The sequence below is a fragment of the Rhinolophus sinicus genome, linkage group LG06 (genome assembly GCF_036562045.2).
Source record: "Rhinolophus sinicus isolate RSC01 linkage group LG06, ASM3656204v1, whole genome shotgun sequence".
Taxonomy (NCBI): domain Eukaryota; kingdom Metazoa; phylum Chordata; class Mammalia; order Chiroptera; family Rhinolophidae; genus Rhinolophus; species Rhinolophus sinicus.
Genome location: NC_133756.1, coordinates 119,372,515 through 119,392,461, shown reverse-complemented (window position 1 = coordinate 119,392,461; position 19,947 = coordinate 119,372,515). Strand labels below are relative to the sequence as shown.

The following is a 19,947-nucleotide window of genomic DNA, read 5'->3' as shown; positions in this document are numbered from 1 at the left end:
GACTTACAAGTCCCCTTTAAGAACTTTTTAGTTCAACTCTGCTTGCCAGAAGTAACTAGTGTTAACAGTTTGGCAGATATTTTTCAAGACTGTTTTTGTGTTTATGTATTTATGTAAATAATATTGTTTTATTTTCAGTTTGTATCTAATTGGGATCATCCTATATGTATTGCCCTTTGACTTTTTTTACTTAATATCTTGGAGCTCTTTCTACACAAATGCATATAGATCCACTTCATTTTTAAAACTTCCTGCATAATGTTCTGTACTGTGAATTAACACATCATTTTCACTTTACAAATGAGGAAACTGGGGCCGAGATGTAGAGAAAGTTGCCCTAGGTCGTGCCACTACATATTAGCAAACCTGAGATTCTGCTGACTCCAGAACTCATGCTGTTTCCACTAAATTAGTGCTTCTTCACCTTCTCTGAGTCTCAGACTTCTTTGAGAAGTTGATGAAATCCTCCTCAGGAAAAAAGACACATTTCGAAAACTTCTTTGCATAAAATTTTATGAAGGTCAGGGATCCCCAGGCCGATCTATAGGCCGTCTCCTCCCCAGATAGAGACTCTCTGCACCAAACATGCACAACGCTGATGGATTTGCTCTCCACTTGGCCAGTTAGTTTCTCTGTTCTGTGACATAGTGCCCTTGACCCATCCAGCCATTTTTAAAATACATATCATGGATATAACTCTTCTCTTTGTCTTTGGAGTCATTAAAGCTTCTCGGACTCCCTTGTACTAGTGGGGGTGAGTGACCAGACTCTATCTTTTTGAAATGGAACAAGCCTAGGCTTCCTTTGAGCTGTGAACTCTTGTGTTGCAGGTAGCCACATGGGAGAAGCAGATCTACACATGCTGCCGAGACGGTCTCGTGCGACGCTATCAACTTTCTGACCTCTGATTCCTTGGAAAGAGGTGTCCCAGTGAATGAAAAAGGCTGACCCTGGTCAACAGTGAGCAGAAACCTCGTCGATCCTTTCCAGGGACCATGTCCTGGGCACCCTGTGCAAGTCACAGAAAGTCAGCTGCAGTGGCCGTGTGGAACTGCCATTCCGTGACGAGACTGACTGAGCTGAGTAAGAAGCTCACATGTACTCACGGCATCTGCCCAACTTCTCCTTGTATAAACTCACCCCACAACACAGATCATGGATTGCTCGTAGTTTGATCTCAAACCAGTTGTGTTAAACGTTTACAAAGACCAGAGGACTAAAACCTGTTCTCTGAAGGAAATAAAGAATGTTTGGAAGAGACTAAATTTGAAAAACTTTGTTAAATACTCTTACTCCAGCAAAAAGTCAGTCAAGCTGTTGAAACTCCTTTCTCAGGCACTTCCTGTTGGCCTGGCCATAGACGACTGCTTGACAGTAGCAATAAATATCCCATGAGCAGCAACCTGGGAAAGATTTTCATACAGGTAGGGTAACCGACCGTCCCAGTTTTCCTCGGACTCAGGGGTTTTCTGCTGCGTGGGACTTTCAGTCCCGGGCGAAGTGACATGGTCGGTCGGCCTGTATACAGAAGATGAAGTTGATTCCTGTCATTGTCAAGGCAGTGGCAGATAAAGTGTGGCCCCTGGAACAGCTGCATCACTGTCACCAGGGGACTTGTTAGAAATTCTTGCGCCCCACCTCAGACCTAAATCAAATTCTCCGAGTGGGGCCACAATCAGTATTTTAACCAGCCTTCCAGGTGATGATGGTGTATGGCTAAAGATTGAGATGGAGAGAAAGATGGTAAAGGGCACGTTAGTCGTAGGTGGAAGCCAGGGCTCAGGATGACAAGCCTGGTGTGTGGAGAGGAGGCTGGAGAGACCAGCAGGGCCTGAGTAGTGAAGGGGCTGCATGCCAGGTAAGGAGCTGGAGCTTCGCTTGGGTGGCAGTGGGGAGCCATGGAGTTTTTAAGCAAGGGTATGACATGGTCACCTCTTTTTTTCTCTTAAACATAAAAATGAAACCATAATGTATGTATTCCATGGTTTATTTTCATTTAGTATCTGAATTCTTTCCATCTCAGTATATTTAGACCTTCCTTGTTCTTTTTAACAATTTCCAGAGCATGAATACCACATTATTTACATTTTAGAGATTATTAGAGAAAAGGGTTCCTGAAGCGTGCAACACTTGAGCTGGGCCATGTAGGCTGAGATCTGGATTTATTTAAGGGAAGAAGGTAATTCCTAGCTGGGGTAATAATATGGTTCACAGAGTTCTTAAAGGTACATTCTCATGTAATCTCTATTACTACGCTGTGACGTATAGGTAGTGAGACTCGAGGTGAAGTGATTTGCCGAGGATTGTGGAGAGCAGGAACTTGAACTTCAAAACCCATTTTTTTTCTACCTATTGTTTACCCCTAAACAAAATTGTGAAAATAAAGTACTGTAATTCACTGAGTATCCACTGGGTATCTACTCTGTCCTAGGTACTATACTTATATATTTAACCCTCACAACATTGTTGAAAAAGGAAATGAAATTATTCCTGTATTACAGATAAGGAAACTGAGGCTCAAGGAATTAAGTACCAGAGCCTTGATTTGGACTTTGCTCAGTCTGTCTCCAAGGCCTGTGCTCCTTCCACACTATACCATGTAGCCGTGAGACCTCTGGGACTAGAGCAGTTTCATTTAAGGAGTGATTTGTGATAGGGTCAGGTGACTCAAAAGGACATATTCCAGAGCTCAGAAACATTGACTACTGGGATGTCTGGTGGGTAACTCTAAGAAGTCAGATTAAGAAAACAGGATGAGGGAGGATGTGACTGAGTTCATCGCATGGCAGCTGTGTTTCCAGGACTCAGCCTTCTCCGTTGTCATTACATTCGGGGCTCATGCCCCTTTTCATAGGTCTCCTGGTTGTGATGGATGCAGTGACGCTCGACAGCTGCTGTGAAATCCAGACCCAAACAGAAGGAGCAGAGGCTAGCTCTCAGGAACCCTTTTAAACCCTTGTCTACTGTGAATGAAATAATCCCGTCTGCAGCAGACAAAGCCTGTTTTCCGTTTGGTTTGAGGAGTGCATTCTGGGTAAGGAAGGGTGGACAACCCCCATCGGCAGCAGCACAAGCCCTGTGAGCTCTGTACTAGACCTTGTTTCTTGGTTTTCAGATGCCCCCCTGTGGCTTCTGGTGAGAAGTGCCTGTTTCTCAAGCTGGCAGTGGCATCAGCTACTGAGCTCAGTCTTCACAATACCCTTGCAAAATAAGGTTTTTTTCTTTTCTTTTTTTGAACAAGTGTCTGTAGATATATTTTGTATTTTTTTCTAATTTTTCTTTTGAAATAATTTCAAATTTGCAGAAAAGTTGCAAGACTGGTACAAAGGATTCCAATGTATCCCTACCCAGATCTCCTCCCAGTTAACTTTTCATTATGTTTACCTTATCATTATCTCTCTCTCTGTCTCTCTGTCTCTCTGTCTCTCTGTCTCTGTCTCTCTCTGTCTCTGTCTCTCTCTCTCTCTCTCTCACACACACACACACACACACACACACACACACACACGCTGCTGCCCTTGAGGTGGAGCAGAACTTCCCGCTCTGAGGGTGGGAGAACCCCGCAAACACTACCCACCCAGTCAGCACCACCGGTGACAAGGCTTATTGGTCGTATGCACCTTTGATTTGATGTGATAAGACTGTCTCTTTACCTCTGTGGTCTACCTTCCAAAACCCTACAGCCCCCAGTTTAATCAGGAAAGAATTATCAAACAAATCCTAATTGAGAGACATTCTCCAAAATAACTAATAAATAACTCCTTAAATTGTCAAAGTCATCAAAAACAAGTTAAGTTTGAGAAGCATTTGTAGCTAAGATGAGCCCAAGGAAACAAGACAACTACATGTAATGTGGCATCCTGGATAGGACCTTGAAACAGCAAAAAGACGTTAGTTTAAAAACTAGGAAATCTGAATAAAGAATGGACTTCTGTTATAAATGATGGATCAATATTGGTTATTATTTGTGATAAATGTACCATACTCATGGAAGATATTAATAATGAGGGAAACTGGGTGTGGGGTGTTTGGGAACTCTGTACTATTTTCACAACTTGTCTGAAAATCTAAAACTTTTCTAAAATAAATATTTTTTAAACAGCAAAATGTATTTGTTCTGAAAACTTTCAATTAACACTAATTGCTACTCTCCTAAAAAAAAAACCTCTCTGTTTTTTGAGTTGAGTGACCTTTATCAGGGTCACAGAATCAGCCCCAGTTCTCCCAATCCTTGCATTCACTCTTCTATAAGGCAGAGCTGAGAAAGTGGTTTGGTTAGGCAGCTAGGCAAGTTGGACTACAACTCCCAGAGTGCCCCTGTGCAGTTGTCCGGAGCAACGAAGGAATGCAGACTAACAGCTCTACTGCCAACCAGCCATGGGTCAGGATTATTACTCTATACTCCAGATCACTCGTAATTCAGAGGATGCCCAGATCAAGAAGGCGTAAGTTGGGGCAAGAGCAAGGCTTTAGGGGTGTGCTGGGGTAGGTCCACCCTCATCTCTTCCAAACTGAGCTTTTCTGCAGTTTAGGGCAGGCAAGGTAAACCTTTTTCATTCTCTTGCTTCTTGCACACCTACATCTTGGCTTTGGGCTGGGTCAGCGTTCACAATCTGTCATCCTTTACCCTATCTCCTCTCCTGGGTGCCCTAGCAATGAAATGGAGACAAAGGAGACATTTGAACTTATTCTGAGTATTATAAGTTGGAGAACCAGTGGGTTGCAAATAGAGAGATCTGGCCAGATGGATGTTACAATTTTTTTTTTTTTTTTTTTTTTTGCCATCACGTTGGGTTTGGGCATTGAATAAACTGTGTCAAGTCTTAGGAACTTCGTGGTCCATTTCTAAGAAAGTCCAGGACAAGAGTCAGCACATTTTTCTGAAAAAATTTTTTTTGGATGAATATATATTGAACAACTACCATATGGGTTAGGTGCAGTTATAGCAGCTGGAGATATAATCACGACTTAGAGATGCAGCTTAATGTTGTTGGTGAATACAGGAGTTGAATAAGTTACAAGTGTGATGAGTGTTACAAAAGGGGAAGTACAGGGTGCTGTGGCAGTTTGTATTGGAAGGAAGAGAGACCCCTTCAGAGGTTGTCCTGCTAATCAAGGCAAAAGAAAAGTATGAAGTAGGGCAGTGGGCTGGCGAGAGGGGAAAGAATGGACTTGGCAATTAATTGGATCATTGGAGGGTAAAGAAAAAGGGAGGAATGTGGGTTAATTCAATCAGTTAAGGTTGGGTAGTGATACTGGTTTATTGGATTGCCCAGATGCTGTTCTGAGAACCTTTTATCATTATTTCATTTAATCCTCACAACAACCCTGAGAGGTAGGTGCCAAGGTCACCTGCCTAATAAACACCAGAGCCAGTATTCAGACACCATGCCTCCTATGGTGGCCTACCACGGGCCAGCTCCTACAGGGGATCTAAATGGGGTAAGTGGAGAGAGTCCACAGCATCTTTGGAGAAACAAGTCATGAACTCATGAAACAATTAGAGAACAATTTAGGAAAGTGTGTGATGTTACCTACTGTTCAGATCATCTCATTGGCCAATGGGACCCATCTAGAGAAAAGTCGCAAAGAGGGAGAGCAGTTGGAATGCAGAAAGATAAGCCCAGAGAGAAAGCTGCCGCTCCATCCCAAAGCCAGACAACTCAGTTCCCCACCGTATGTCCCTGCCACCTCTCCAGCTGCTGCCCCAGCGCTGGAGCTCAAAGCCAGTGATTCTGTCGGTAATACGGGTACTATAGTGGTAAGAGAAAGGACATTATATAAAAATTCTGGAGGGAGATCCAAGTGGCAGAGTAGATAAAACACTGTGCTTGCTTCCTTCCGTTAACAAATTAAAATTACAACTAAATTATAGAACAATCAATCTGGAGAACCATTTGAAGTCTGGCTGAACAGAAGTTTTATATCTAAGCATATAAAGAAGAAACCACTCCAAAACTGGTAGGAGGGGCAGAGACGCGGAACGGGCTAACTCCAAACCTTCACGTGGCAGTTGAGAACTGGGAGGGACATCCTGGCCACAGAGGAGCCCAGAGTAGCAAGGGACCCCAGTCTCACACGGGCATCCCCAGTCCAGAATACTCGTCCTGAAAAGAGGAGCCCCCACAACATTTGCCTGTTGAAAAAAAAACAGTGGGGATTCTGACCAGCTGTGTGGGATGTAAGGTGGCGGGAAACCTAGATATCCTCTTAAAGGGCCCATGCACAGACTCTCACTCTCAGGCACTCACCTTGGGCTCCAGTGGAGTGATGGTAACTCGGAGGGTGTCGGAGACATATGGGGGGGTCAGACTGAGTTGTGTGGCGTCAGGACAAGAGTTGGAGGACTGTCAGCATTTTCTCTGTGAGAGGTCCTTCTCCCTGGCAGCCAGCTGGCTGGCGCCATCTTTCCTATGTTGAGCTCTCCCCCTACGCTTACGACCAAATTTCAATCTGATTGGTCTGGTGAGCTCCAAAGATCCGCCCTGCTAACTCACTGGGACCCCACCCCACCCAACACCCTCAGTGCCAGAGGGTGTTGCTTTCTCTAAAAGCAGCCAGCCCTGTCTACATGCACTCTTTCTTGGAAAACTATCCAAGTCCAAAGACCCCAGGTGGGTAGTGACTGGCCTTGGTGTGCTGTGAGACTTTTGTTGAGTAGCTTCAGGCTCAGCACTGGCACCAAACCAGATTTACATTAACCTGGAAACCATAACTCTTCCCACTCTAGGGTCTCCCTGAGACTCTGCCTCACCCAACTGGCATACCGTGCGAGGCTTTATCAGTGGCTGAACCTTAAGGGAGCCGGTAGGTGGCAACAGGGCTCAGGGTGTCCTGGCATTTTGCAGAGCTACCCCAGGCCCGGTACTGGTAGTAGACACCCTTGGTTTGCAGTGTGGCCTCTTCTACATGCCTGCAGGGTTAGCATGGGTGGCGAACAACAACAGATCACTTTGTATCTCTTACCAGGTGTTCCCCTGCTGGTCACAGGCAGCAGGTGACTTGGGCCTGCACTTGAGCCCCTTGCAAGAGGGTCCAGAACCAACATACTTGGAGGTTGGCTTCAGACACATTAGAGCATTTACAACCAAGATTACCCAGCAAGGTTATCATTTAAAATTGAAGGACAGATAAAAAGCTTCCCAGACAAGAAAAAGCTAAACGAGTTAATCATCACCAAACCAGTATCACAAGGAGTGTTAGAAGAACTTCTTTAAGATGGAAAAAAAAAATCGAAGTTAAATTTATTATTTATTTATAATAAATATTAAATAAATTTATTATTTTTAATAATACATTTATTAAATAAATTTATTATTTATTTATAAATAATAAAATGTCAATAGCTACATATCTATCAACAATTTCTTTCAATGTAAATGGATTAAATACTCCACTCAAAAGACATAAGAGGGCTGAAGGATAAGAAAACAAAACCCTTACATGTGCTGCCTACAAGAAACTCACTTCAGATTAAAAGACATACACAGACTGAAAGTAAAGGGAGGTTGTGATAACTGTCTTCAAGCCTCTCAAGGTAGACAGAGCAGATTCTCTCTGTAAGGGCCAAGCCAGGACCCTCATGGATGGAGGCAGAGTCACAGGACAGCAGACCCAGCTCAGTAAGAGGAAGTGTTGTCTAAAAGTCAGAGTGGTCCTACAGTGAGATGGGCTTCCTTGTGACACAGTTAGTTCCCATCATTCATTTACTCACTGCTGCTCAGTGCTAGGCACTGGGGACACAGAGAACTGGACAACTCAAGGATCTCACAGGCTAGTGAGAGAGACAGACCAGTCCCTACACAAGTGAAGCACTGCGTGCTAAATACTGGGATCAAAGGCACTGGGGACGGAGAAGGGGAGTCTAATCTACCATGGAGGCTGCAGTCAGGGAAGGCGTCCTGGAGGAGTTGACCCTTGAGCTGAATTTTGAAGGATGAATAAAAATTTGCCAGGAGGAGATGGGAGGGGCTGAAGAGGGGTGAGTGTTACAGGTAAAGCAGTAGAATGTCAAAGGCATGAGCAATACAGTGTGGGGCATTTGGGCAGGAGAGGTTAAGGGAAAAGAGCTCAGAGAGAGAAGCAGGGGCTTGAATCTTAGAGACATTTGGATTTTATGCTGAAGGACTTAGGCAGGAGAATGACTTGGTCAGGAAGCATTTTAGAAGCAACAAAAAAGAATTTAATAAGAAAGACCAATCCAGCAGCAGCACACAAAATGGACTGGAGAGGGGCAAACTGGGAACAGGAAGAACTGATTCTACAATAGTCGTAGGGATGAAGAGGCAGGAACTTTAGTTAGAAGGAAAAACTAATATGCCTTGGTGATGATGGGATGGGGATGGAAGGGACGAAGGAGAACTTGAGTCAATTAAATACTCAGGTTTCTGGCTGCAGTGCCTGGACAAATGGGGAAGAAATTAGGAAATGAAAATGTGTTTACGTTTGGGCTGATTGAGTCTGTGGGGCCCATTGGACATTGGAGAGGAGATACTAAGGGAGGGCTGCAGAGTGGTCTTGGAGAATATCTCAGCCAGGCTGATGGGGAGTTAGTTTGTAAGCAGAGGTTGCGAGTTGGAGGAGTCCTGTGTCCTGCAGGCTTGGGCCAGCGCTGATAGGCACTGGCTGGGAACAGCTTGGTGGTGCGGGGGAGGTGTAGCCTCAGTACACATGCCCAGGGAGAGAGCTGCTGGGGCTGTCAGCCAACTATGCTCCCTACACTGGGCTCTCTTCAAGGGAATGTGCATGCTGGCCACCTGATTTATCACTGGGAACATCAAAGCTCTGAGAGGCCACCAGGCAATAGACAGCAGAGCCAGCTCTGAACCATGGTCTGCACTCGGGACATGACAGCTGCTATGACTAGTGTTACCTTAACCCTCCCTCCTCTAGGTACCGAAAACTTGCTCTGAAGAACCACCCGTTGAAGTCCACCGAGCCATCCTCAGCAGAGATATTCAAGCAAGTAGCCGAGGCCTATGACGTGCTCAGCGACCGTGAGTGACGGGGGCTGAGCCTGGAGGAGTGACGCCAGGACAGCTCCTCTGTGCACGTTTCTCCATTAAGATCATTCCTTAAGTCTCTGAGTATTGGGCTTTCTGAGGGGCCCCAACAAAGCGTAAGCAGAATCAAAACAAACTGAGAAAGAAAAGGGAATGAAGAACTGCCTTTGTCAGTAGACGCAAGCTAAGGTGGAAGTCATGGCATGGAGAGCGCATGGATCAGACCGATGTGCTCACCTAGTCTTGTCAAGGCAGGATGTGGGGCAGGTCTCCCCACGCCCCCTATGCCCCACCCGTCCCCTGCAGGGATGGAAAGAGCTCAGTGTTTTCTGCCAAGGGAAGAAGGCTAAGGCTGAGACCCAGATTATTCTTGCCTGATTTACCAAGTAGCTAAATTTCCTTTCCCCCGAGGACAGCATGCATATAAAGGGGCAGAAAGAGGCCAGTAATTAGGAAGTCTGTCTCCTGTGAAAACCAGAAAAGTGGGAAAAGGGATTCTCCACCCCTGCCTGGGGCAGTGCCCATGTGGGTTTCCCTAAGGGCTTGTTCCAGAGACTGTAAATCAGGAACCATGCAGGAGAAGGTCAGATCACTAAGGTTTTTCCATCCCCGAGTTTTCAGGACTTTAGACTCTAGGATTTAAAAGCTATAGAATTTGGAAGATTTAGAATTCTTAGATTCTACAATTTCAAGGTTCTAGGATTCTATCTATCCCAGATAAGACAGCAGCTATGGTGACAGGGTTCAGCTAAATCCCAGAAGGAGAGCCTGACCCTTCGCCTCTCTGTTCCTGCTCCAATCCCCACCCCTCCCAGAGCAAGGCTCAGTCTTCCCCATCTCTCCTCTGGGCTATGGGGCCATAGCTGGATCCATCCACAATTAAACCCTTAATTTCTAGGGTCTCCTTCCAAAGATGGCCAGACAGCACACACTTTAGAAATAAGGCTGTTTTTGCCCCATGTTCTTCCCTGTATCCTCCTTCTTCCCAGCCTTCCAGCTATCTTAGCTCTCAAGTCTCAACCCCTCCTCAAGGTGACGTATATTCACAGCTGTGAAGAGAGCCATCTACGACAAGTTTGGAGAGGAGGGTCTGAAGGGCGGGATTCCTCTGGAGTTTGGATCCCAGACCCCATGGACAACTGGTTATGTCTTTCACGGCAACCCTGAAAAGGTTTTCCATGAATTCTTTGGAGGAGACAACCCCTTTGAAGGTAAGAAGTCTTACCTACCCCCTTTCCTTACTGGGAAAGGACGTAGCTGTAAAGATGCTTTTCTTTGAGTGTGTGTGTGTGTGTGTGTGTGTGTGTGTGTGTGTATATACATATATTACATGATAAAAATAATAATAATTTATTAAAGAAATAAATTCCAGCCCTCCATTCCTTCTCCAGAAGAAGCCACTTACTATTAACATTTTATGTATTATTCCAGAAATATTCTATACATTTATGTGCATATATTTATTTTTACATAAGCCTTTCATTTCATTAAGGAAATGGGATGACATTGTACATGCTGATTTTTTTTCACTTATTATATATTATATTATATACAGATCTACTTTATTCATTCTAACAGCTGCATAAGATTTCATTGTACAGGTGTGTGTTAGTCAGATGAGTACATGCATGGATGGGTGGATGATCCCAGGTCCCAGAAAGGCTGACAAAGAGTTAATTTCTGAGGCTCAGAATCATCTTGTAAGGACAATTAACCTTTTAGACCTGTCTTCCTGGCTCCAGTTTTGCAACTCAACACAGGCTAGATTTTTCACTGCCTGGCTCCCCCAGCCCCTTCTTCCTGGCTGTACTACAGCCTTTCTACATTTCAAAAGTTCTTCCTCTTTTCCATAAAACTATGATAAGTGGGCTATAGCCCACTGCCCCTCTACCCTAGAGACCCCTCCCACTGTGCATTGCCTTCACCTGTCTGCCTGAGGAAGCTGAGCTTATAAACTCCCTGTGAGACTGGGGAAAGCAAGGGACTTGGATTCAGAGGGTCTGTTTCAAATCCATGCGCTGCCACTTGTGAGCTGTGTGATCCTGGGCAAATCTCTTCACCTCTCTAAAACCTCAGCTTCCTCACTGTTACATGGCTGTAATACTCCATTGCTCACAGCGGATTATCAAATGAGATAATGTTTATGAAAAGGACTTTGCAGTCAGAAAAATGCCATAGAGTGGACTTGTCTCTCCCAGGGACAGGTGCATGGAAAAGAGGCAGCTCAGAGGAGCCAAATCAGAGGGTACAGGGGCATTGCTCATTAGAGGTCAAGTTCAGGGCTTGGGGATCCCTTAGGCAGTGCCCAGGAGCTACACTACAATTGAGGTCTCTCAATTACCCATCACATCTTTGGGGACATAGCATGGTGCCATCTTGCCCTCCTCAGCTTAAGGTCATTGCACCATCTAGCCTGTGAAGTTCATTCCATGGCACTAACCATGAGAGGCAAAGTACAGAAAATCTTATTATGATAATGACTCCTGATTCTACATTGTACAAAGGGCTTCATATCTAGTAGCAATACAGTGTAGTAGTTAAGGGCACAGGTTCTATAGTCAAATCGCCCTGGGTTCAGATTCCACCTTTACTATTTAACTAGCTGAAGAGGGACTGTTACATTCGGCCTCTGAGCCAATGAGGTAATAACATAATGAGCTGAAAACAGCACCTGACAGCAAACTCTCAGCAAGCCTTAGCTCTTCTTTTGCATCACCATGTTAGCTACTCCTAATGGTGGAAGGCAGGTTGGGCATTATTACTCCATCTCACAAATGGAGAAACCGAAGCCCAAAGGATTTCACAGCACAATCGAGGGACGGGGTTCTCTGCACTAGGATGGAAGCGCAGGGCAGCAGGTGGGCTTATGAGTGTAGAGCTGAGCAGGGGCAAAAGACGTTGAGGAAAAAGGAGTTGGGGATATGCTGGTGACCTCTCAAATTTGTTAGGGACCAACCCTGCCCCTACCCCATCTCAGCTGCTGACTTTACAGAATCTTGAGTCTGGGGTCTCTGGTGGTCTTGGGCTGGTCTGGATGGTGAGGGGGAGTGGAGCCTGGGGAAGGGTGGGGAGGACTGGCTTGCTACCGCCCTCTGCTCCAAAAGTGAACAGCTTGAATCAATTTGGACACTACCAGGTGCTGCCACAAGAGGGCACTCCTCTCCGGAGGCAGCCGGAGTTGAGGCGGTACTTCCCCAAGTAGTGGAGGAAGGAAGTAGGAAAGTGGGGAGGATGTTCAAAATGGGGGATGAAGCAATGGGGAGTGGCAAGGGATGATAATCATTGGATCTGCAATTGAGGATAGCTTCTTGGCCTGACTAAATAGTCTGTGTCTTCCAGGTGGGAATGGGATCTGGATATTACCATGTTTTCCCGAAAATAAGACCTACCCCGAACATAAGCCCCAGTCAAGATCAGCAGCCAGAGGGAGGCATTTAGTACATTATAACGATGTTCCAGAAGAAGATGAAATGACTGTATTTGAATAAATGACGATTGTTGTACATGAAAAAATAAAGACAGCCCCTGAAAACACGCCCTAATGCGTCTTTTGGAGCAAAAATGAATATGAGACGCTGTCTTATTTTTGGGGAAACATGGTATGCTTGGAGACTGAAGGTGCAGGGGTGGGGTGGGGAGTATCTATCAATCCAAGTCTCTAGACACAGTTTCTCTTAGTTCTCTCCTCTCTCAACCTCCTGCAGAGTTTTTTGATGCAAAAGGAAATGAGGTGGATTTGAACTTTGGGGGGCTCCGGGGCCGAGGGGTCAGGAAACAGGACCCCCCAATTGAACGAGACCTCTACCTGTCCCTGGAGGACTTATTTTTTGGCTGCACCAAGAAAATCAAAATCTCCCGCAGGGTAAGTACTTGGCTTGCTCTTCCCGGGAGCCACCACCTATCCCCTCCCACCCCGTCAGTCACCCCTCCCTGACTTTAACTGGAGACCTCAGGTATGATCTCTGATGGCATCATGCCATCTTAGATTCGGACACCTAGGATTGCGGAATTTTAGAATCTGAAGTTTGGAAGTGGCAATTGGGGATATTAGCCTGGTTCTTTCCTAGAGCAGGAATTTCCTCTGCAACATTTCTAACTGGGACAGGATCTTTCTCTTCTTCTCAGTTAGTCACATCCCTAATTCTCCTGTGAATTCTGCCCTCTGGGCATTCCCAGACCATACCCCCAGGATTTCATCAAAGTGTATGCCCCATGAGTCAGAAGGAGCAGCGTGTCAATGGAGGAGCAGCTGGGAGACAGTCTCTGAGGGGACTGCTTGAGGAAGACCCTCGGTCCCATGGCCCAGCGCTGCGCTAGCACATGAACAGGGCTCCTCAAAACTTTGCCCAGCAGAGGAAATGCCAACTGTGGCCATGCTTTCCACAGATGGCACCCATCTGGCCATGTGATTGGGGAATGAATGGGTGACATAATAGGGGAATGCTTCAGGTGAGGCTCAGATGAGTTGACCTCCATGTCTTTCTCGCTTCTGGATTAAGAGACCAGCCAGAGGCTCAGGACCTGAGGTTCTGGGGTGGGAGACAGGAACCAAGTATGTGTTCACTGTACGTCTGTTAGCAGCCAGGGCCACGTGATTTCTAGGGCTGGAGTTGTGGGCTTGATTTACTGATGGTGACTGCTTAGCAGCTCAGGCCCTAGCCTCACGACATACCTGGCCATCCTGGAATCCTTAAGTTCTTCGTTCTGGCCGAATGGGAGTGGGGATGACTCAGGGAAGGTTCTCTCCATTGCTAGAGGTCTGAGCCTGAGGAGAGATCCCTCAGTGCTTCTTTCATGCTGGGAAATCCTGAGCAAGCCTCCCCCACCTCCTGCCATCCCACTACAGGTGATGAATGAGGATGGTTACTCCTCTACCATCAAGGACAAGATCCTCACAATTGATGTCAGGCCTGGTTGGAGGCAGGGCACACGGATCACCTTTGAGAAGGAAGGGGACCAGGTGAGAAGAATGGAAGCTGAAGGTCAGTCCTAGGGTCAGTTACCTGGGCTCAGGTGGTGAGAAGACTGAGGGGGAAGGAGGCCGTGCTTTTTCCTGCCCCTGTAAGCCCTGGTATGGCAGGGAGACCAGTCTGTAGTAGGTAAGATGATCCCTAATGTTCCTTCCAAGGGATAGAGCCTCACAATGCCTCTGTGAGTGGGGAGCCCAGGGCTTCTCCCCATTTTACAGAGTGGGAAACTGAGGCCCAGAGAGGGGCGGGCCTTGCCTAAGGCAAGCCCACAACAGCTGAAAGGGGAACCCAGTCCTAAGTCTAGTGCTTGATTTTCTTCAGTGTTTCTCTGAATAAGGTCCAACTATAGGAGCTATTCAGAAACCACTTATTAACAATTTAAAATACTTATTTAAATAAAAATATAAAATTATTGTCCAAAGCAGTGATGGTGTTTTTGGAGCCAAGAGAGATTAATTTCTCTGCCAATATTTCTTGGCTGCTTTCTCACTTACACATTTACTTCCCCAAAACCCCTTCAAGACCCAGCTCCAGTGTGGCCCTCTGGGAGTTTTCCCTGATCTTCCCACCTGGGTCCACGCCTCTCTCTGCCTCTGGGTTCCTTTTGCCAGTCTTGAGGCTGCTGAGGATTCACTGCACGTCTATTTACCTCTTGACTGGGAGCTCCTTGGAGGTGGGGGCCAGTCTGATTCCTGTGTTCCCAGGACCCAGGACAGACCTCAGCAGATTTGTGGTGGCTTAATGAAGCTTGGCAGGACAGAGACTTTGTAGAACACCGGCTCAGTGTGCTACCCACCATCTAAGGAAGCCTCAGCCCCCTTCCAGCTGAGTCCATCCATTTGGGCATGCTCAGTAGAGGAGGAGTGGGTTGGGGGGCCCAGGAATCATCTGCGTAGTCTTCTCAGAGGAGAGGCTATGGAGCCAGACTGAAAAGGCCCTTCCAGAAAACCTGGTGTGATCTCCTCATTGTTCAGAAGAAAACGTGGAGACCAGTGGAGGCAGGAACTTGACCAAGGTCACACAGCCAATTACTCCTTGTCACCCCTTGGTCTCCTCTGCACAGGGCCCCAATATCATCCCAGCTGACATCATCTTCATTGTAAAGGAGAAGCTACACCCTCACTTCCGCAGGGAGAACGACAACCTCTTTTTTGTGAAATCCATCCCCTTGGGCAAGGTGAGTGGCCAAAGTGGAAGAGCAGGGAGTGGGCAGATCAGAGATCCCCCTGCCCGTGGGAGGTCCCAAGGCAAGCAGGACCTCACTCTCCACTCGCCCCAGTGAAGGCACAAGCCTACAGGACGTGAGGAGTGTTGGCAGACTTTGTGGCTGTCTTCACGCCTGAGCATGAGTGGCCCCGCCACATGCTCACAATCCAAGCAAGAAACTGAGCGCTGGCCTAGACTTTGATTCTCTTCCCCACCCCACCTATGGTCAGTCACTAAATCCTGTCCATCTCTCTCCACTTGGTCCCCCTCTGTTCATCCCCGCCGTCTGGGTCTATACAGCAGTCCTGGGGGGCTCTCCTGCCTCCCTGCTCATCTCCTCCAAGCTCTCGCCCACAGGGCTTTCCATACACACATCTGCCCAGGCCACACTCCTGTGTAAACGTCTTCCAGGCCCCCCCGCCATCTGGCCCCTGCTGATGACATCCCCTGCCCTCCAGCTGCTGTGCCACGTGAGCTCCTGCCCATCGGGTGCATTTTCACCCCTTTGTTCTCATTTACACTAGGCCCTCTGCCGAGAGCGCTGTCTACCTGCCTTGTCTGACGGGCAAACTCCTGCCCACCCTGTCAGGCCTCATCCACTCCTGCCAGCACTGTGCAGCCCTCCTGCCCCACCCAGGGTGGTCTGAGCCCTTTCCTGGGCGCCTGCCCGCCCCTTTACTTCCCTCTAACATAACACACATCACCATCAGTCCTCCCTACCAGACAGAACTCCTTGAGGGCAGGTAAGTGTGTGGCTCACTCACCTGTTAGTCCGTGAACATCCTCTTGTCTCCTTGAGGCCCAGCTCAGGCTGAGCACTGAAGAGGATCATAAGGCATCTTCTAAACAGAATGGCCACAGGGACCTTCCCACTCCCACATTCGGCCTTAATGTCTCCTAGGCTCTGACCTGCTGCACCGTGGAGGTGAGGACCCTGGATGATCGTCTGCTCAACATCCCCATCAATGACATCATCCAGTGAGTCCATCTGCTTGGGGACCAATACGCGGAACGGCTGGCCTGGGCCTTAGAGGGTAGTAGCAGTCAGGCTGGCCTATTCGTCGTTCAGGTTGCACCCAGCACAAGTGAAACCCAGCCTGGACTCTGCCTGAGCTGTGGGCTGCATTCACCTGGCAAATGGAGTTCAATTCTCTAACTCGCACGAAGCCACTGTAGAGGCTAGAGGCCCCCAGTGCTGCGCAATTCTTGTTGCCTTCCTCTCCCATCCTCCAAAACCTCTCATTAGAGTTCGGAGTTTGTTCCACTAAGCCCTTTTCAAGAAAAGCCCAATGCATGGGAAGCTTTGCTCAGCAGCCCAGCACTTCCCACCTTCAACCCAGGGGCTGCTCGCCTTCCTTCCTTCCTTGCCCTGTTTCCCGTACTTAAAAGGAGGTTTCTGGAGTCTCCCACCAGACTTGTGTAAAAAGGATTTCAGGGAGCAGGCTGTCTGGAACAAACCAGCCTCCTCTCTCCTCCCATCCAGTTCTGGCTGAAAAAAGCCGTCCCATAGTGGAAGCGGTGGCAACTGCTGTGTGCCTGGGGTGACGTAAGCAGGGGTGGCCTGGGATCTGTTGAGGTGCTGCTCTGGGGGAGCCCTCTAAGCTCCCTTCTTTCTTCCTCCCATCTCAGTCCCAAGTACTTCAAGAAGGTGCCAAGCGAGGGGATGCCGTTGCCTGAGGACCCCACCAAGAAGGGGGACCTCTTCATCTTCTTTGATATCCAGTTCCCCACCCGCCTCACCCCCCAGAAGAAGCAGATGCTGCGCCAGGCACTGCTGACTTAACTGGTGGGCCCGGGGCAGGAGCGGGCGGGGAGGCCGGCTGGCACAGCCTCAGGGCGTTCAGGGGAGTCAGCTCACTGCAGACATGACAGGAGGATGGGATGGCCTGGGACTTCTAAACTGACACAATAAAAGATTTATTTCCTATCCTCCTGCTACACCTAGGAGCATGTGGGAAGGGAGAGGAGCTTCATACAGCTCTTGTGGAGCAGGGAAACCAAGGGCCTGGGTCCCTGTCCTGACTTGGAGGGCATGGCCAGGTCCCTGAGGCTTCAGAGCCCATGTTCCCACCTTAACAGTGTGGGGCAGTGCTGTGTAGCCTGCGGGTCTCCAGCTCTGCCCATTTCTCATGACACGTGATCTTTAGAAGGGGCAGTCTCTACAGTGTGACGTGGCCACATTATACTCAGGAAAACCGAAATACAGAGAACACTTGTCTCAGGACAGACAAGGCTCCGTGGCAAAGCTGTCATCAGAACCTCGAAGGCCACTTCCCAGACTCACCCTGCTGAGAGGTCGCACAAAGGACGTAGTGATGAGAATGGCTTTCACCTTGCCAGTCTCAATTCCCTCATCTGTGGAGAGGGTCCTGCGCCACCCCTAGGCAGTGTGGCCTGGGAAGCAGACCGGGTTCTGCTCCCAGCCCTGCTGCTGACCCCTTGGATGTTACTGCCGTCTTGTCAGGAAAGCAGAGCTCATAGTCCCTCAGGCTGTTTGTGAGGACTTGGTCATTGGTGTGCGAGTGCTTGGTGAATTCACTGATTTCAGGTTACAGCATTGCTACCTCTGTGGCCTGTGGGAGTCCCAGCCTCCAGGCCCACTTGGGCCTGTGCAGACCACACCTTCTTCCATCAGTCAAGCGTGGTGTGCTCTTCTGTGCCAACAGACTCCTCAGAAAGTCTAGCTTTGGGCTAGGATAGGTCCGAGTTTAGAATAGGTGGCCACTTTTGTTGACTTCAGAGGTGCCAGAAAAGGCACATTATTATCCATATAGCTTGGATTCCACCAAAGCACCAGATTAGCGGTTTTTCTTCAGTGGGGACCCACTAGCACTAGTCAGCCATTTTTAACCCATCAGGGAGAAAGCAGCAGCAGCCTGAGATGTATGGCAGCCTGGGATGTACAACCTGAACCAGGGGTCTAGGGGGCATCTCTGCAGTCATTAAAAAGCATGGCTTTGGAGTCTGATACCTCGGGTGTGCTCCTTATGAACTGTGCCCTCAGGCAAATCCCTTCACCTCTGAACCTGAGTTGTAGATTACAACCCCTCTTGCAGGCCTGTGCAAACCTGATGAGGAATGAAGCTGATGGGCCCCGAGGCAAGACCTAGGTGGAGACCAATGGTGGTGGCTGCTGTTCCAAGCAGCAACTGGATGGGGGTGTGGGGACTGCACTGTGAAACTAGCACTCGGTCTCCCCTCTTCCTCGTGGTGAGACTCTAAAGACCTTTATGAAATCTCTATTACCGTAGTGCTCTTCAGTGCTACCTTGAGTCCGGGAAAGCCGGGCTTATCATATGCACATTTTATAGGCATTAAGGACAGAGGACCAGTCACTAAGGTTTACTGGTATGGTGTTCAGTGGTTCCTACCACATTCCCTAACTCACTGTCCCACATAATGCTCAGAACCACGAAATGTGGTAGACCCGTGTCTATCCCAGTGTCTGGGACACAACGTGGGCAAATGAACCAGCTGACACGCCATGGGTGAAAATTTCCCATTTCCTCTGGTGCAAAATAGTATAGTCTGCCTCACAGGATTAATGTGGAATTAAGGCGCATTGACTGGGTCCTCCATTTACGCTGACTCCCTGCAGCCCAGCAGAGAACAGCCTGGCTGAGCTGCCTGCCACCTTCACCCTGGCTTGACTCATGGCGCCTTGGGGACTGAGACCTCAGCTCAATTTGGCAGAAGCTGGGCCCTTTCCTTCTCCAGGAACATGTTTAATATCCTGACTCCTTGCCCAACCACTGAGAGGCCTAGCCTCCAGCTCTGAACAATGAGGAAGCAGCAGCAGCATCAGCTGCTTTAGGCTGTGGAGAGGGAGGTCATGTTCTCTGGTTCTGGCTCCACAGCTGCCCAACAGGATTCCTGCAGGACCCCAGCACTGGTCCCGCGTCCCAGATCAAGTTGTAGACATCCTGTGTCCTTGCCTGTACGACCCGTCTTAGTCCTCAGCTTCTTCAGACATCTATAAAACGGGCCTGGATGGCTTAATTCTAAGGTCCCAGCCCTGCATTGGACACCTTGGGAGTCTGGGACCTCAGAGTTCCTGACCCCTTGAAACAGAAGTAGCCCTGCCCACCTGCTTTCCTGCCTGAGGACAGGAGGTAAGAGGGGCAGGGAGGCTGACAGTGCTGTGCACCTCCACCACCCGGGGATCTCTAGCCCCTGGGAGAGGGTGCAACTCCAAGTGGAAAGTACCCTCGGGCCAAGGCCGGATGTCTGCCCTGCAACCTGCCCTCCCAGGCGGCAACACTACCTCCTAAGGGTGGGAGGCAGGCAGACTTGCCCTCACCAGGTCTGGGGCTTTGGGGAGGTAGGTTTCCCATTTGCAAAATGGAATCAAATAAGCCCATAGCACCTAAGATTCCCAAGTTCTTCTAAATCTTCCAAGCTCAGGAGATGCAGGGCAGACAGGAACTCATTCTGCAGATAAACAGGCCTGGGGGCAGCTGGGGGGTTGGAAAGGCAGGTATTGGAGTACCAGGCCCTGGGCAAGTGAAAGCTCAAGTGGCTCAGCGAGAACAAAGCCATCATTGTGACCCTGGGCTGCTCCTTCACTTGCCACCTCAGCCCCGAGCCTGGTTTGGAAACAGAAATGGACTAGATGATCTCCAGGGGCCCAAATTGGACACTGGAGATGGAAGGTGGGTCGCACCCCACTTTCCAAGTCAGGTGGCTCCTCCCCTGCCCACTAGGTGCCAAAAGGGCCCATCAGACTAAGTAAGACCTCTGGTAACAGCTACAAGAGAGGGAGGAGACAC

At 48.4% G+C, this 19,947-nt stretch overlaps 2 protein-coding genes across 5 annotated transcripts in view; both read left to right on the top strand.

The window, feature by feature from the left end:
• PAAF1 (proteasomal ATPase associated factor 1) overlaps positions 1 to 2,398 on the top strand; it is a 34,403-nt gene extending 32,005 nt beyond the window's left edge. For all 3 annotated transcript variants that reach the window (XM_019744387.2, XM_019744384.2, XM_074335785.1), the window contains one exon: positions 831 to 2,398. In XM_019744387.2, the coding sequence (XP_019599946.2) occupies positions 831 to 908 (78 nt within the window). In that variant the 3' untranslated portion in view covers positions 909 to 2,398. The remainder of the gene's footprint in view (positions 1 to 830) is intronic.
• A 1,947-nt stretch (positions 2,399 to 4,345) lies between these two features.
• Positions 4,346 to 17,218, top strand: DNAJB13 (DnaJ heat shock protein family (Hsp40) member B13). Of its 2 annotated transcripts, none has more exons than XM_019744388.2 (8): positions 4,346 to 4,445; positions 8,893 to 8,996; positions 10,052 to 10,213; positions 12,707 to 12,864; positions 13,849 to 13,962; positions 15,036 to 15,149; positions 16,080 to 16,156; positions 16,808 to 17,218. In XM_019744388.2, exons 1-8 carry the CDS (start codon positions 4,378 to 4,380, stop codon positions 16,959 to 16,961), a joined length of 951 nt encoding a protein of 316 aa, XP_019599947.1. In that variant the 5' UTR covers positions 4,346 to 4,377; the 3' UTR covers positions 16,962 to 17,218. The 2 variants fall into 2 exon arrangements, with proteins under 2 accessions (XP_019599947.1, XP_074191885.1); XM_074335784.1 differs by having other exon boundaries at positions 4,373 to 4,485.
• Positions 17,219 to 19,947: the final 2,729 nt, after the last annotated feature.

Excerpts from the sequence above, each read along its gene's own strand:
- DNAJB13 (XM_019744388.2), top strand. The coding sequence starts at position 4,378 with ATGGGTCAGGATTATTACTCTATACTCCAGATCACTCGTAATTCAGAG. Across the intron at positions 15,150-16,079 it reads AATCCATCCCCTTGGGCAAG|GCTCTGACCTGCTGCACCGT; the intron begins GTGAGTGGCCAA and ends AATGTCTCCTAG. Across the intron at positions 16,157-16,807 it reads CCCATCAATGACATCATCCA|TCCCAAGTACTTCAAGAAGG; the intron begins GTGAGTCCATCT and ends CTCCCATCTCAG.